This window comes from Cryptomeria japonica, chromosome 2 (assembly GCF_030272615.1).
Source record: "Cryptomeria japonica chromosome 2, Sugi_1.0, whole genome shotgun sequence".
Classification (NCBI taxonomy): Eukaryota; Viridiplantae; Streptophyta; class Pinopsida; order Cupressales; family Cupressaceae; genus Cryptomeria; species Cryptomeria japonica.
Window position 1 is genome coordinate 641,983,347 of NC_081406.1, and position 18,823 is coordinate 642,002,169.

Consider the following 18,823-nt stretch of genomic DNA (forward strand, 5'->3'; position numbering starts at 1 on the left):
GTAAAAAAGGTTGACTTACCAGTGGTCCATACGCGGTAGGCCTCCGATACCTCTAAACGTGCTCGAATCGATGTGTAGAATATAGAATAGGCATTTTGTCTTCTCTCCAAAAGTCTCTTTCTCTAAAAGTCAACAAGCACAAATGAGACAAAAGAATGCACTTTTCCCCTTTTATAGGGTAAAATAAAATTAGGGTTTGGGGATTGAGCATGTAATTCGCTCGTGGTCTTCCTCATACCCTCCCACACATCAATTATCAGGAGATGAATCAATTCAAGCATTCCACATAGCCAAAATTTTGCAAAGCAAACACAATTATCAAATCATATCAAATTTTTCCAAATTTTTGATTCATCTCCCGAGGGGGCATTATCAACATCAATTATCAAAACTAGGGCATGACATATCTCAAAACAACATAAAATTTTTATTTGATCATAAATCACGATAACACATCATTTTCTTTGAATTAACATGTGCACACACGTCACTTCAAAGAGGGGCAAAATGTAGACGTATAAAAATGACCATATTCCTAAATGAATATTTTATGTTCATTTCTCTATTTAATTAAATCCAATTTAATTGAATCACCCACATTCCTCTATTTAAATTAAGTAAATTACTCAAGTTATTGAAATTAAATTCACTAGGCCTCTTTTGACATTTAATGAATAAATCATTTTATTCAATTAAATCCCTTCTATCCACTTTTAATTAAATTCAAATTTAATTAAATAGTTTACCCTAAATTGAATAAATCTAATTTATTTGATTTCCCCAAATTGCGACCAAATTGAATTAAATTCATTTTATTCAATTAAATCCTATTATCCCTTCATCCACTTGCAAAATCCTACATCTCCCACTTGCTTCCTAAACCCTATTCTTAACCCCTTCTAGACTCTTCTAATCACTTCTAAATTAACCTAACCCATTTCCTAAACTTTGTCACATCCTTAAACAAAAGGAAGTCACTTCTCAAACCCTCAAAGTCTTTGAGAACCCTTAAAGGCTTCAACCACTTAACTTTGAAAGTCTCTCAAACCATTAATGGTTAACTCAACCCTCTAGCATGATTAAAGAATTTCCCTAAACTCAACCTCCGTGTAACCCAAGGGTCTCATCAAACATTTATTTCTTTGACCATGGTTATCCTTAATCTTTTGCACAAGAGTTTATCCTTTGGGTAAAACCTTTATCCAATGGGTAATCCTAACTTAACCATAACCCTTACCCCCTAAGATAACCATGAGGTCTTCTCAAGCATTTAATGCTTCCTACCTCTCTTCTCAACCCAGTCTTATGTTGACATTTGTCACCATTTCATTGGTGACAATTGCAAACATGGATTCCCAAATTTCAAACTCACCCCTTGATTAAATCTTTCATTCCTGGCCATCCATTGCCTTATTTTTGCTATAAATAGAGCTCTCATTCCTCCATTTTTCAGGATCCAAGTCTTTAGCATCACACTTATACTCAAATCCATGCAAGCTTTAATATATCATTTTGTGCTCATCATTTAGCCTCTCTTTTCAATAGGAATTAATCTAAATATGCATGTTTAGAGTATTTTCCTTATCATTTAGCTTAATCATAGACTAATATAGCATGCTAGGATAGTCTTGTTACTAATCTTGTCATCTTATAAACTAGTTTATTGCATTTATAGGATCATGTATAACTTAGGATGCATTTCATCTTAAAATCAACCAAAGCATCCCTCGTTCTTGCATTTGTCATCCCTAAACCATTTTACTCAGTGATCTGAGAGCAAAGACATTGGTTTGAGGGACCTTGTGAGATAGGGAACCATGGAACCAACCTTGGGAAGCTGAGCCATACTTCATGACTCCATAGCTTGCACCAAGAAGTCCTGTGGGTGTGTGAACAAAGCCTCTTTGAGCTCTGTTTTTCACATATTGAGTTCTATCGACCCGCTTTTCCCGCATACAATAAGCAATTTGACTAGAAAAATAGGCATACTCAGTTCTATGGATGATATTGAATGTTCAATGATGAATCGTTATCGATTTTGATTCCTAAACTAACTGCAAAGAGTACTCGTTTATACATGTTTACAATGCATTGCACGAAAAATAATTATAGACACTAACAACTTCTACTAAAAATAGCTTTTGATGATAAATAGACTCTTGATAGATGGCTCTGGATAATGATTATGATGAAGATTCTTGTTTTGATCATGGCAAGCCCTTTAAAGATTCTTTAAACTTTAAAAGTTTACATTGAAACTTTGAATCTAATTTTTTTTCTTTCCAACACTCTTAATTGAATTCTACAATCTTGAATTCTCATAAACCATAGTGGGCATGCCAATACTGCCCCTCAAAGCATGGCATGATGATGCTATATATAGCTTGGAAGAATGTCGACAATAGTAAGTCAAATGATGATTGAAACTAGTTTCCCAAAATTGTAGACAACTTTGAATGGATGAAAGAATTGAATATTTGGACAAAGATAAGGACTATAAATTATTTGACAAATCCTTAAAACCCATCAATATGTGAAAATTGAAATTTTGGCAATGTGAAGTTCAATTGAAATGATAATTGAAACTTTATTATGCCATTTATAAGGACTAGAAAACTGCTCTTTTATGTTTGATCACTAGTTATGTCCTCACCTTGTTGATTTTTATTTGGAATTATTAATAGTAAAGTTGCATTTTGATAATGAGTATCGTTGTAGACCACTTTTTCAACAGTAAAGTTTGATCTGAAATATCATAGACTTACCAAGAACTCAGCTAAGACAACATTGTATTGCCAACGAGGTAGAATTGGCATATTGTAGTGGCAGCAATATAAATTTTTTTAGTCAACTTCAATCAAGATGGTTTCATAGAAATAGTCCTGGTGATGTGGTGCCAACTGTATAAAAGCTTTAGTCAACTTCAAACCCACAACTTCAAATTGATTTCATGGTTACATATTATCTTGATTTATTAGCACAGTTTGGGATATCAACATTAATGGCAATGAATATAAGATCTTGCTCAGTGATCCCCAAGAAGTTCAATTCATGTGAAGCAACCCCCAAAGAATTCCAATTTTGATTTTTTTAAAATCTGTATGATAAATTTTGTGTTTTTGTATTGTCTCGGATATATGGACATTTTTTTTTGAAAATCTATAATACCCAAAACTAAAAGATGAATGATTTAGGAAAAAACGTGGACTGCTCATTGAATCTTTAGAATTTAGAATTCTGCAAAAAGTGAAGAAATTACCATCTTGTCACCCTTAGCACTGTGTGTGTCATTCAGTAGGATTCCTTAACACTAATCTACCTCTCACTCTCTCTAATATTAAGTTAATAAATTATGCAAAACATGAATAATTACATAAAGTTCCAGAGTCACAAACAACACCTGGAAAATAGTTAAACACAACTATTGTTACTGTTAAAAAACATGGAGACTTAAATCCAAGACCTTGATATCAACCACCTGTAGTAAGTCATCACAGATTCACCCACAATATATATTTCCAAAATAGATCAAACACAGATGCAAGAAACACCCAAGTGCAGAGGAATACAAGAAAACAAACTAAAGAGGACAACAAGGTATATTACAACGTGACATAAATTTAACCTGTCTAAGTCTCCATCCAAACACTAAAATGGCTGAGACCCAATATTGTTTTTACACATTACACAAGCTAAATGGTTTCCCATCTCAAATCATTGACTTGTGAGGTTTGTAGATGTACTAGTAAAGCTACTGTAAATATTCTCATGGTTGTTATTCACACCACTGTCACAACTGGCCCTACTTTAAACATACCATGCTATGCTATCTAGCATTTCAACCAGTTTTGAGTCTGCTAAACCATTCCTAGTTGCCTTTCAAAAAAATGCTTACTACTACCCTTATGCATCAAGATATTGGTTCTTAAGAGACCTGACACCTTCTACTAAAATTAGCACTCTCCTAATGTAGCAGATAATTTGTTTTTTTAAATATAAACCGAAAAAACTTTCAACATGTTTCAATCTCACCCACATCGACACCACATCCCTAAACTATATAGATGCTTACATGGCATGACATACACATCTAGAAACAATTTCACTTATTCAAGTGACTCAAAAGTGGACCTTCAAAAAATCTCACAAGCACAAACAATGGAGAAACGATCTGCTACAACCATTGTTCAAGTATCTCCATGATTCACAACCATCCCTACAAAAGAGGAAAAAGTATTTCTTGAGCATTTTTTTTTTGTTGGAGTGAACTACTAATATACTATCCATTTCACAACATTTAGAATGATTTTGGTACATCGGATGATCAAGTTATAACAAAATGGGAGTGTTTTTTTATGCAACTACCAACCATGGCATGTGCGACACACACCTCTAGAATAAGATGAAGAAACTAATATTAGAATTCCACCCAACGAGGAAGATTGAATGCATGAAGACACACCTGATGAATGTCAAGTATTATCACTTGTCTATACCTAGGCCTCCCTATGCACCTCGATGAACTTGACATACTTGGTCGACATTGCATTCACCTCAACCATGATTGGGGCGAAGCTCATATCAATCCACAATAAGAAATAATAGTTACTACTTTCATAAAATTGCCCAACATTTCAAGCTCACTGTGATCTCAATCAAAACACCCAAATTGACCTATCTATTGAGCAAAAAAATGAACATGATATAGTTGTTTCACACCTACAAGCCACTACTTTGTAGCCACCACTTAAAATAATTGTTCAAGGAACTGTAGGAACTAGAAAGTCTCACTTGATAAAAAAGCATCAGTTTGCACTAATGAGTTCAACACCAATTGTCCAATCACCACTACTACTTCTTGCACCAACGAGCATCATGACATTCAAAATACAAGCATTGAGAATTCATTCTTCCCTTAGAATACTAATTAAAAAAATGCCCCCCTTACAAGGACAAACTCTTGCAACCTTCCAAGAGAGTATGTACTTCATTTGATACATTCTAATAGATGAAATGAGCTTTATTAGTCCAAGCTACTATATAACGAATTGACAATAGGTTGCGTGAAGAATTCCCTAGCCATAATCACATCTTGTTTGGAGGATGATTAATCATGCTCTTTGGTGACTTAGGGCAACTACCACTAGTCAAAGGCATTCCTATGTATGATTCAACTTCTTATGGGAAAACACTATGCTGCAATTTAACAATAGTTATAATATTGAACAAAATATTGCATCAAATTGTAGAGGACCCTACCCAAATTAACTTTCGTGCCCTACTCTCAAATTTACAAAATATAGAGCCTATAATTGCAGATTGGAAACTTCTAATATCACAGTCAAGTTTGTCACTCACCTCTAAATCTTGGGCAATCTATTTTCTCACCCTCCTTACATCTATTTGCAACAAATGAAATAGTGTGATTACATAATAAACATACATTGTTGTCTTTAGCAATGGTAGTTGCCCTATCCATAGTAGAGCAACTTAGGGGATCAACATGCTCAAATTCAAATGAAAAACAAATTGAATCTAAGATACTCCTATGTATTGGCAAAGAGGTTATGTTATGTTCAAATTTGTGGGTGGAAATAGGGCTTGTGAATGGTGCACCAGGACAAGTCAAAGTAATTGTATATAGGGATGGAGAAAAACCACCTCACCTCCCCTTATTTGTTGTTGTTTTCCTCAAAAGTCACATAAGGCCAATGTGGGATCACATTGAACCAAAAAATGTGTCTGCAACCCCACTGAGTGTGGTGTTCACTATTAAATACCACTAAAAATGGCATGTGCATTAACGATACACAAATCACAAGGGCTCACACTCTAATGAGAAACATTCAACATCGACAACAATGTCCGTCAAGGGCAAGAGTTTGTGAGCCTGCAAGTCTCCACATACACCCAACCTTCATATTCCAAAGATATTCACGCATGCAAACCAACCTATATGTTGTTGTCGAAAACAAGAGGAGGAGTGATTACTAGCATTATCAAATGCAAGATCATCAAGAAAAAGTTAAAAAGTCCAGGGTTGTTCCTTCAACCACTTACTTTAGCCAATTTCACTAAAACAAAGACCTATTGATGAGGATTCATAGGGTATGCATAGGAAATATATATACGTTCTTAGCATATTATTATTTTTATTAGTTTTATCCTATGTAAATGTCATAAATAAAAAAGTGAAAAATGAAAAGTAATGTGTTAGTTCCTAGTTGTTAGGAGGTTAACATAAGTTAGTATTTTTTTATTTTATTTGTTAGATGATTTTTGTTTTGTTATTCAGGTGAGATTTGGATGATATTCCAAATCATCCAAACATGACATATTATATGCATATATAATTGTATTTTCTACTCACGTAGGAGATATTGGAGAATGCAAGTTTTACAGTCATTTAGTTGCAGAGATTATCTCCTTTTGTATTTGCAGATATCTAAGAATTTTGTCTGCAATTTAATCTCTCATTACTAGTTAGCTTGTCTCTTTCCATATCAGTTGGTATCAAAGCATTCTCTGATCTTTGGGTTTGAATTTGTCATTCCAAATAAAATTCTATTTTGAATCTTTCAACAAAAGGAGAAGATTTTTGAAGCTTTTGCACTCATTTGAGAAGAATTATCCATCCAAAAGTGATTGGAGGAGTTTGTTTGAAAAAGTAAGCACTTTACTTTTTGTTTATTGTTTTTTTTGCTTGGAAAACTGTGTTGTTCTTTCATTCACAACTTTTTACACAAAAAATATTTTGAAATTTTTTTTTCTGGGTGGATAAGAGCTTGTTCTTAGCTTTCCAAAATATTTTACGGTTTTGAATTTCATTAAGAAACGAGAAAGTTATCGCAGTTTTAAGATTGCTGCTATAGCTGCTAAATTCACATACCAGGGCGGTTTTGTTGGTGGTTTTGATCATCAAAACATGGTTTTGGGTGCAAAAACGTGGTTTTGCTCATTTTTCATGGTATATTCTTTATTTAATTGAATTTGTGCATAGTTCTCTCAAATGATTAAAAAAATGAATATTTCAAAGTTTATTGGGAGGTGTAAAATGTAATGCCCTACCAGGAAACCCCGAAGGGATTAAGCCATAACACAAGAATAGAGTGCAATAATTTTTTTTTTTTTTTTTTAAAGATACACAACATTAAGATACATCAAGATATCAAAGTTTTAGATTACATAGCGGAAGACATCAACTAACACCTAAAGAGTTTCCCAACGTGATTACTTAATTACACTTTTAACTTGACTCATACTAATAAATCCAATAAGCTGATTATCTTAAAAATGAGATAATTCTTAAACAAGGATAATTTCTTTCAGAGTTGACAAAGATATAAACCACATGCTAATGTTTATCCATTATGATTCATTCATACCTTACATTCAAGCTTTTCATTAAAATATAAGCCATGCATCTAATATTCTAACACACAAGAGTTTCATTATAAACTTATGAGACCTTTCCATGCATGCTTAATTTCCTTAACACCAACAGAATATATTCCATTACTCTAAGCTACATTATTTCATGATCCAATTTACTGCATATAAGAGAGGACTGCATACATGCATTTAAAATTAATTCCATCTTATCCACTTATACATTCTATCAAAATGTCAATTCATACATGCTAACACTAAATATGAAACATAAGAATAACAACATCACATAACACCAAGATGATCTCGAAGTTCACCCCTAAAGGGCTACATCTCCGGGTCTGCTCAACTGCAAGACTCCTTTGATAATTAATAAAGTTAAGAATACACGAGGTTATCATTATTTACAATCCTACCATCAAGGCGAAACATAACCAATATACAAATGATCACATCAGTCAATAAATACATAAACAATCCCTGAAAAGGAAAGGATCCATTTGAAACATAAACGAAGCAAATACAAAGGTCCACTGGAGCATTCACAAACTAAGTCATCGCAACCCAAGGTAAAGCATGGAACCTGGTACTCACAGGGGCATAAACAATAGGACGAATCCACAAACGTGCTCCTATCAGGACAATACAACAACACACTAGCGAACGTAGGGACACGTGTCATCACACGACCTGGTATGGTTACCATGGCAGGTCTTAATAGGTTCCGACCCCATACACTGGGTTACCCTAGCAACCTAATCCGAACCTCCGGCCCATCCAAGCCTCATGTGGACTCACACATCCTTTCGTGAAGACAAGGATGATGATTTGCCATTTCAAGCCTTCTCATAGCATGTCAAGTCTGTGTTAGCACTCGTCCCATGTGTGAGGCACAATTATCTTACTTATAGATTAACATTCTAATATACTGTTAGGTTATCACTTATTAGACTCACTTTCGATGGGTTACCCAACAACCACTTTGGGTGCGACCCCCAATTGAAAGCCACTTCCCATACGACACTAGACTATAATCAAGCGACCTTAGAAACCAAGGAATACACATGGTCAAGCAAACAGAGTTCAAAAAGGAGGGAACATCCATCTAGTCAAACATGACTCAAAAGAGGTACACTTACTAACGAAACTCTAACCAGAGACCTGACCAACTATGGTCAACCACGAATCATCATTCGACACCCACATAAAGGATAAGACCAATACAACACCACAACAAAATAACAGTCAACTCAAGACCAAGGACAGAAACAGGTACCCAAATCAACCATACGACAGGGTCTAATCAAACAAAACAAGGCTTGCCATTACTTAAGCAAAAACGAATACAGTAATTAAACTCGCATAGGCAATAACCAACAGATACAATCTTTTCCAAATTGATTTAAACATTAAATGTCGATCAAGTTTTCTAAATGATCTAAATTAGATTGCAGTTATCTACTTCATCTAAGTATAGGTTGTTCTTGGTTTTCTAACTCTCTAAGGTTCATTTGCATCGAACATACATAAATACGCCATTATGAGTTCTTGAACCAATTTCTCTTAAATATAATTAAACAACCATTAACCAACTAAATATGATATTTAATCTTCAATTAAAACATCATTGTCATACTGGTTCAAAAATAATTCCTCCAAATTCGTCTTTTCAGAACCAAGTTAAACTGTACGGATCAAGGAAACATAAACATATAAAGAATCCAATTAAAGATAGTCCATTCCTAATTAACAATTATTTCCTTACGCATATAGAAAAATTACCAAATTTAACTATTAAGTAATGTATATATTTAGTAATCCACGATTAATTAAATATAACAGATTAATAATTAATAACGAAGTTAATAAATCAAGTATTTAATTAGAAAAATATGCATTAATAATAAAATGAGACTTGAATGTTAATCAATGTATATTAAACTCTATACAATTAATTAATAACAATTTATTCATGAATTATTAATTAATGACAAATTAATCATAATTAAAAACTTCATTAAAAACTTAAAATTTATATAATATTAAATTAATATATATATTTTTAATAAATAAAAAAATATTAAAAAAAAACATTTTTAAAACCTAATATTAAAAGAAGGGGGCGTGGGGGGCGACCAGGCCCACCTCCCTTATGCGGGGGTTGGGCGGTTGTGCCCTAGCCGCGACGGTGCCACTGCAGTGGACGCAGGGCCTGTGGTGCCTACGCGGCCACCGCGGGGATCCCTGTGGCCACCGCGGGGGTTGCAGCACCCTACGGCCATCGCGGGGGTCACAGTTCCCTGCGGCCACCACCGGCTACGGCCTGTGCAGGGGGAGGAGGCGCGGGTAGAGCTCCGCTCCTCGCCCTCCAACCCCAAAACAATAAATTTTTTTTTTTTTTTTTTTACATTAAATTCGATTTTATTATATATAATTTTGATTTAAATATATTTTTCTTTTCAAAAAGACAAACCCCATTTCATTTTTTTTTAACAGTCTCATAATGAGACTTAAAATAAAAATTTCCAGCAAGAAGAGGTTTTCTAAAATTGAAAGAATTTGAGGAAATACCATCCAAATAAATAATCTTTTTGGGCATAATAGAACTCATTTTTCAAATAAGATACAAGCAATCAACCAATCTTAATTAATTTCCACTATAATTCTTAATCTTGAGGCAATCGATGGAGAATTTGAAACCAAAATTGCATGAAGAACAACCAAGTCCATTTTTTAATTTTTTAAACAAACAACCAAATTGATAAACAAATTCCTACCTCAATAAGCATTCCTGGAAAGGATTTGATGGAGAGCCCCAACCTGCAGCTCAAGAAATTCTTCTCCTTCCAAAATCCCCAAATTTTCCATCCAAAATATTTTTCCCCAAAAAATTCAATCCCCAATATTTTCCAAAAGTCTAAGTTAAATGGGAGAAGTTTGACCAAAATTTTATTTTTGGAATTAAAATATTTTTATTTAAAATAGATCACAAAAATCATTCTTTTCCAACTATATCAATAAATTAACTTGCTTTTCAATTTAAAAAATGATTTTTCGAAATGACTGAATTTAACCTTTCTATTTCCAAAATGCCAAGAAGATAAAATTAATTCTATTTCAATTAAATTTAAATCTTTCTTTTCATAGGCATAAGCATAATACATTTAATACTTAGATTTAACCATTTAATTGCACTTGCTACCACACTGAATCGAACACTTCAATTAATGATAATCGCATAAAGAAACCCTGATTAATTTAGTTCATTAATCTTTAATGCACAAACACATATTTAATCGAATTAAATACTAAGGACTAATTACTCAATTTAACCATACACACCAAACACGCAACCCAAGAACGCCAAACAAACAGACGACCCACAACCCAACCAAAAGGGAAAATTGACGGACGACTGACGACGCTCACTTGAGCACGACTATGGTCAAACGAGGATATCACGACCACCTAATCCAACTCTAAGGATTAAAGAGGTACACTCAAACCTGCAAATTCAGGTGGAGACGAACCTCGCACCCATACGACATAGTACCTGAAATCTCCTGCAACCAAGAGTCATACATGCATGCATATAGAAACTTAATGAAAGCGTTAGCTCGAGATAATAACACGAAATAGGAGAATTAATTAACTTGCATACAAACTGGTGCGAAAACCACAATAACATGTATGCACTAAAATCAAAACATTTGACTATAACACTATAATATGTTAAACTAACTCAGGTCAAACCGAGATTAGAATTTGATTAGGGCAGGGGTACTACATAAAATATATCACTGACTTTAAGTCGCAATAATATGGCCACTAATTTGGTTGAGCGAGTTGTTGAACTTGCCAATGTGATAACCACATTGATTGATAAAGTCAATGATATTGCAATTCAATAGCTTCTTGGTCCTAAAAGCCACCGACCTTTAGCCAAATGTGAAGTTAAAATCTACAGTGGATCCCAAGATCCTGATGCGCTCCAAACTTGGATCCTTGACATGGAGACATGGTTTGCGTATAATGAGATTGTTGATGTTGATAAGGTTCCTTTTGCCAAATTGAAGCTCTCTGGTGTCACTGAGGTTTTGGTCACTAAGCAACAATATGCTCAGGATCCTATCACCACATGGAATCAACTTGTCACAACCTTAAAGGATACATTCTATCCTTCAAACTATGAGCAGGAATTGCACATCAAATGGCTTCACCTATGACAAGGATGACATATGTCAGTGCAAGATTATATCTACCAGTTCAATCGACTAAGAATACTACTTCAGGTGCAAGAACTAGTTGTTGCTCTAATCTTAAAGTTCAAGAACGACTTACCAGAACATTTGTTTAGGGAGCTGAAATATACTACCCTGGAATCTCTTGATGCCGCATTCAACCAAGCATAATTAGCGGAGTAAAAGGTAGTTGCCCACTCTCGTGCATCTTGACCTTCATTTTCTGCAGGTCCTCCCAAAGCTTTGAGTTCTCGACCACAACAAATTTTTTCCAAAGATAAAAGTTCTTCTCCTTCCTCTTCTTTTCAATCTCCTCCTTCTGATACTAAGAAATCTAAGTTTTGTACTTATTGTAAAAAGAAGGGACATGAAAAGTCCAGATGCTTTAAGTTGAAGAAGAAGAATCTGATTGTACAGTCTCATGATGAGGGAAGGAAAAATATTCTCATTGAGGCTTTTGGTGATGATAGGAATTATGATGAGTTGAAAGGTATACTCAACAAGGTCACCTTAATGAAACATCATTCTACTTCAGGGGGATGTGACAATTTGTTTGTCACTCGTACACATTTAACATAATTTTTTTGTGGATTGTATCATCGACAATGGCTCGCAGAAAAATTTGATTGCGAAGTCCATTGTTGACAAACTTAATTTTCTGATGGATCCACATCCTCATCCATATTCACTTGGATGGAAGGATAATGATTCATCCTCATAGATCACACACACTTGCACTATCTCTTTTGCATTTGGCCCTAAGTTTATTGATAAGGTCACCTGTGATGTGACCACCATGGATTGTTGTGTTTGTTGCTTGGTAAACCATATCAGCATGATAGGAAAGCTCACTATGATGCCTTTAATAACACCTATACACTGCAAAAAGATAATCAAACATACCTATTAAAATGTACTAGGAGCACTGAAAATCTAGTACTTAGTTGCAGACAAGTAAGAAAAGCTATAAATTAGGCATAAGAGCTTGCATTGATTTTTATAAGGCTACAATTTGAAAATTCCGAAGCAAAAATCATTATGTCTAAGCCACATGCTACACTAGAAAAATTGTTGCAAGAATATTCACATGTATTTCAAGAGCCTAAAACACTTCCCCCAAAACAAGCGATCAATCACTCTATTGACCTTGTCCCTATTGCATCTTTTCCTAATGCCCCAATGTATCGACAATCAATTTTTCAAAGTGATGAGATAAAAAGACATATTCAAGATTTATTGTCTAAAGGCTTCATTAAACCAAGTACTACCCCTTGTGCTTCACCAATTTTATTGGTGGTCAAGAAAGATGGAACTTGGTGTCTTTGTGTTGAATTTCGGGCATTAAATAAGATCACCATAAATAATTGATATCCACTTCCACACATTGATGACCTATTGGATCAACTTCAAGGTGCAATTTTTTTTTTCTCTAAGATTGATTTTAAAAGTGGGTATCACCAATTTAGAGTTCAGGTAGAGGACACATGGAAGACGACTTTCAAAACCAAGATGGGACTTTTTGAGTGGCTTGTCATGCCATTTGGTCTCACAAATGCTCCTGCCACTTTCACGCGATTGATGCATGAGGTGTTTCGTGATTGTTTGGACAAATTTGTTATCATATATTTAGATGATATTCTCATATTTTTTTAAACTTGGAAAGTACATCTTCAACATTTGGAACATGTTCTTCGCACTCTTCAGCAGAACAATTTGTATGCAAACTTTTCCAAGTGTTCTTTTGGTCAGACATCCATCTCCTATCTTAGGTATATCATTGATGCACGTGGTGTTCAAGTGGATCCTATGAAAGTGGAAGTTCTTCTCAAGTAGCCTACTCCTTTAAATATCACTGAATTGAGGAGTTTTCTTGGTCTAGCCAACTTCTACCGCAAGTTTATTCTACATTACTCAGACATTGCCACACCTTTGCACCAATTGACAAAGACTAGTGTTGCATTCAAGTGGACAAAAATTCACTCTCATTCTTTCAACACATTGAAAGATAAATTATGTTCAACACATGTTCTTGTTCTACCAGATCTCTCACAACCGTTTGAGATTGAGATAGATGCTTCACATTATGCACTTGGAGCTGTTTTGAAGCAAAATGGTCATCCTGTGGCCTATCATTCAAAAACTTTTTCTTCTGCTCAAAGGAACTACTCCACATATGATAAGGAATTATAGGCATTGGTCCAAGCCATCAAGTATTGGAGGCATTATCTTTTGGGAAAAGAAACAGTTGTTCACACTAATCACTTGCCTCTACAATTTCTTCAATTTAAAAATAAAATTGAAGAGGCACGACATATGAAGTGGGCTTCATATTTATAACAATTTCACTTGGTCATCAAGTATAAGAAGGGAAACACCAACAATGTTGCAGATTGTTTGAGTCGGCCTCCTATAACACATACTTTAACTATAGTGACCACTTCTCATTTGGGATTTCAAACATGGTCTTTTCAATATGCTCAGGATCCTGATTTTAGTGTCACCTACACAAGTCTTGAGAATTATTCAACTTCCAATTTAACAATTTTTCAAGATTTTCACATCAAGGAAGGGTTACTCTACAAGTTAAATAAACTTTGTGTTCCTCAAGATCATCAATATTCACTTCTCAAGGAGGCACATTCTACTCTTTGTGGTGGTCATTTTAGCAAACAAAAAACACGTCATCATTTGCAGCGATTCTTCTATTGGCCTCATATGCAGCGGGATGTTCTACATTTCCTCAAGAGATGTGCATTTTGTTGTCGCTCCAAACGAACCAACAGAAATATGGGCTTGAGTATTCCTTTGCCTATTGCTTCTCGTCCTTGGGAGAGCATTTCCATGGATTTGGTTAGTGGCTTTCCATTGATTGTTCGTCATCATGATTGTGTTTTTGTGGTTGTTGATCGATTCAGCAAGATGGCTAAGTTCATTCCACGCTGCAAGACAAGTTTTGCACATGACTTAGCCCAACTCTTCTTTGACTCTGTTCGGATATCTTTTGGTTTACCAACTAGCATTGTTTCTGATCGTGACTCATGTTTTGTGGGTCATTTCTAGCGATCTTTGTGGAAGATTTTGGGATTTTCCCTCAACTTCTCCACTGCTTTTCATCCTCAGTCAGACGGTTAGACTGAAGTTGTGAATCGAACTCTTATACAAAGTTTGAGGATTTATCACCATAGCTCTCCTGCCAAGTGGGATTTGAGTCTAACCCGCATAGAGCATGCATACAACCGAGCAGTTCACTCATCCACATGTCACTCACCTTTTGAGGTATCCATCTACAATGCATATTCAAAAAGAGCAAGATAAGGCCCAAGCATTCATTCAACATTTGCAGAATCTTCAGTCCAAAGTAGTTCAAATTCTTCAAAAGAATCAAGAAAAGCAAAAAACAACTTATGGATCGTCATCGTGTCCCTCATACTTTTCAAGTTGGGGATAAAGTTTTGCTATACTTGGACAAATGTCGTTTCCAGGAGAAAGCACATAGCAAGGTCAAGCCACTTCGTTATGGGCCTTACACTATTCTTCAAAAGGTGTCCAAGAATGGTTTCCGGCTTGATCTTCCAGCTCAGTTGGGCATCCATGATGTTGTTAATGTTGATCTTCTCAAGCATTACCATGTGTCAACACTAGAAATTGAGCCTCATGTCAACCATCCTGCAGATGTTGTTCCTGATTTTCAACTTCCGCTTGATTCTGATAGAGTTTTTGATACAAATACTGGTCAAACACTACATGGTTCCACCACTTCCTACCTTGTTGCCAAGCAAGGTCAACTTCCACATCAGGTTCGTTGGATCTCTCATCATCAGGAGTCCAATGCCCACATTGTTGGGAGGAATGATGAGGATTCATAGGGTATGCATAGGAAATATATATAAGTTCTTAGCATGGTATTATTTCTATTATTTTTATCTTATGTAAATGTCAAAAATAAAAAGTCAAAAGTGAAAAGTAATATGTTAGTTCCTCGTTGTTAGGAGGTTAGCATAAGTTAGTATTTTGTTATTTTATTTGTTAGATGGTTTTTGTTTTGTTATTCACGTGAGATTTGGATGATATTCCAAATCATCCAAACATGGCATATTATATGCCTATATAATTGCATTTTCTCCTCACGTAGGAGATATTGGAGAATGCAAGTTTTACAGTCATTTTGTAACCAAGATTATTTTCTTTTGTATTTGTAGAGATCTAAGAATTTTGTCAAATTTAATCTCTCATTACTTGTTAGCTTGTCTCTTTCCATATCACCCATCTCTTTGTATCTTTAATTTTTTTCCATTTAATCTATATTTTGTTAACTTACAAATCATTTAAAAAATTGTTCTTTTTTATTTAATTTTATTACTTAATCTACATGTATTCAATAGTCAATGTTAAACAATTAGACATGTAACAAAACTAATACTTTATTTTTTTCCACTTATTGCAAAAATTCTACAAAAAGATACTTTTCTTTTTTCATGAAACTATTTTATTATTACTTACTTCCAATTTCATATAATTTGTAAATTTGTACAAAGAAACGAACATTCTTGTATTAATTACATAGATTATTACTATACCAAAAGCAAAGTAATTTGTCAACTTTATCTACAATCTATTTTTGTATTTCAACAAAATGATACAATTTCATAAAAAACCCACCTTAAATTAAATATGAAAAGTCAATTCTATATTATTTCTTAATTTTTTCCAATCATCTTAAAACTAATCAATAATTAAAATTTCCTTGGTGTACAATTGCTAGGTAGTATATAAAATATTTTATGGTTTAAATTGTGTAATATTTTTTTTTGATGATCTCGTGAACGACATCGAAAATTCATTCATTCACTCAATTTTTCTCATCAAGATGAAGTTAGCCACCTGCCTTCAGCAAAAAGGCATCTACGTATTAAATAAATATAAAATAAATGAATGAATGAGGTGTCCGAGTTTATCGAAGCAAAAAGTTCGCAAAAGCGGCCGAATACGTGGACAGGTGTCGAAAATTTGCTTCTCTCCACAATTGAAGTATGACAACTCTATTGACGCGTACGATTCAATTACAATTTGGAAGAATAAACATAAAATCTGTTACTTGTGGAAGTCCAGCGGAGGAGAAGAAGGTAACCAAATTTGGAATGGGACCTTCTGCGCAAACAGTAGAAGGCTATTCATCAGCTATACTCTCTCCTCCTCGAGCTGCAGAGGTCATGAGATCGAAGCACATCAGCGCCACAATTGGGGAAATTTCCGTGCTGGCGGAACCAATTTCAACTTCACATCCGTTGCGGCTTTCATCCTTTAGGGAAAATGTGAAGAGCGAGGCGGGCCTTTCCCGTCATCTGTCGATAGATGAAGAGGGGGTGCACGCACAAACACAGCCCCTCATTAATAACCAACGGAGGCGTAGGTGTGCGAGCGAGAGCAATATTTGTGAAATGGGAGGGCTGCGACGAAGGCAGCAGTCCTTCAGGGATGGCGTTGGACATGCCGCAGCAGAAACATATCTGCTCACTAGATTAAGCTTCAAATTGCTCAGATATCTCGGGTAGCTTCTCAATCTGACTATCATCTCTATTTCATTTTTTTCACATGAGTCGATCCGGTTACCTCGGGTTATTATGAAATTCAGGTCTTTGCAGTGATCCACTGGCAATTGAGTTGGAAATGCATATCATTAATTAAAATACAGACTACGCACTGTCTAGAATATATGTGTGGCTTACTTTAAGATTGTAGTGTATCCAGGGCTATGGGTAAGTGGTGAGATCGGCAGAAGTTTGTCGTGGCTGGCCCAGGTTCGAGTCTCTGGTATGGGGATTGTTCCCTTAAAACAGACACCAAATACCGGGTTTCGTAGAGGGCATTTTATTCCTTTAACATCTAATAGATGCGGTCCCATAGAAGGGGTTTGGGCTCCCGTTTTTACTGGTATACAGTCCCATGGAATTGAAAAGGTGCAGCTACAGAATTAAAGTAAATCTTTCCGTGTAAAATAGGAGCCCCAGACGGATAGCTGCAAACTTTAAGCTGGTTTTGAGGAGGGGCCTGAAACTTTCCTTTACCACCTTAGTTTACGGTTATTTGGCAGCTTGATTAACATTTAAAAAAAAATCTAATTTCCCTTTGCATACAATTTCCAATTTAAACATTTTCACGTCCACTTAAATTTTTTAGTAGAAATGAAATGAAAGGAAATTTTTTATTTTGTCCATGAGTCTATGGCCAGTCTATGGGACCCAGGAATTGGATTTGAAACCACCCGAAACAAACGAAACAGCTGAAAGCTCCACCAATTATGTTGAGTCATCATAAGGTAGGGTCATTCTACTCTATCATAAGCCTTGTCAAAATCCAAGAGAAGCATGCCAATATTCTGTTTAGAGTACCTTGCCCAATCCATGGCCTCCCAGCTGGTTAGGAGGTTTTTCAAGATGTATTTAAATGAAACCTGTTCGAGTGCTGCTGATAAAAGAAGGGAGAATGTCAACCAATCTCAATGCTAAAACTTGTGGTAAAATCTTGTATGAAACATTGAGGAGAGTAATAGGTCTTCTATTTTTAATTAGAGACTTGTCTCCATCTTTGGGTAATAATTTGATTATACCTTCATTGATGTTGCTGTCTAAAGAGCCTACATCAATAGCTTCATTGTAGATTTGCAGCTTATCATCACTCATCCACTCAATATTTTTCTTTTAAAATTCTACAGGTAGGCCATCTGCCCCTGGAGACTTATCATTACTTAGTACCTAAATGGCCTTTATAATTTCCTCTTTAGAGATCTTTCTATTCAACATTTCTGCATTCTCTAGAGAGTTTCTTAGGTATGAAGTTTTTGCAGAAGCTTCTGGCATTATGACCTTGAGTGCTGTCTCCTTAAGTAGTGAAATTGTAGAAGCAGTAGAATTGAGATTTTAGTTCTTCTGGGTCACTCATGAGGTTGTTCTCAGCCCAAACATTTCCAACTTTTTCTCTTATTCCTTTTTCCTTAATATATCTACAGAAGAATTTTGAGTCTATCACCATTACTTAGCCAATTCATCTTCACTCTTACCTTTAAACCTTGGGTCTTAGTAGCTTGCAGATTCCAAAATGAATTTTTGACTGAGATTAGTTTGTCATTTATTTCAAATTTTTTTGGATCATTCTGTAATTTATATTCCAGTCTGAGAAGTTCTTCTTGAAGATTG

General features: G+C 35.0%; 1 protein-coding gene across 2 annotated transcripts in view; it reads left to right on the top strand.

Annotated features, from left to right (window-relative positions):
* The first annotated feature begins 16,639 nt into the window (after positions 1-16,639).
* Positions 16,640-18,823, top strand: part of LOC131055068 (isoprenylcysteine alpha-carbonyl methylesterase ICME) — a 92,656-nt gene continuing 90,472 nt past the window's right edge. For both annotated transcript variants that reach the window (XM_057989708.2, XM_057989715.2), the window contains exon 1: positions 16,640-17,178. In XM_057989708.2, the coding sequence (XP_057845691.2) occupies positions 16,661-17,178 (518 nt within the window). In that variant the 5' untranslated portion in view covers positions 16,640-16,660. The remainder of the gene's footprint in view (positions 17,179-18,823) is intronic.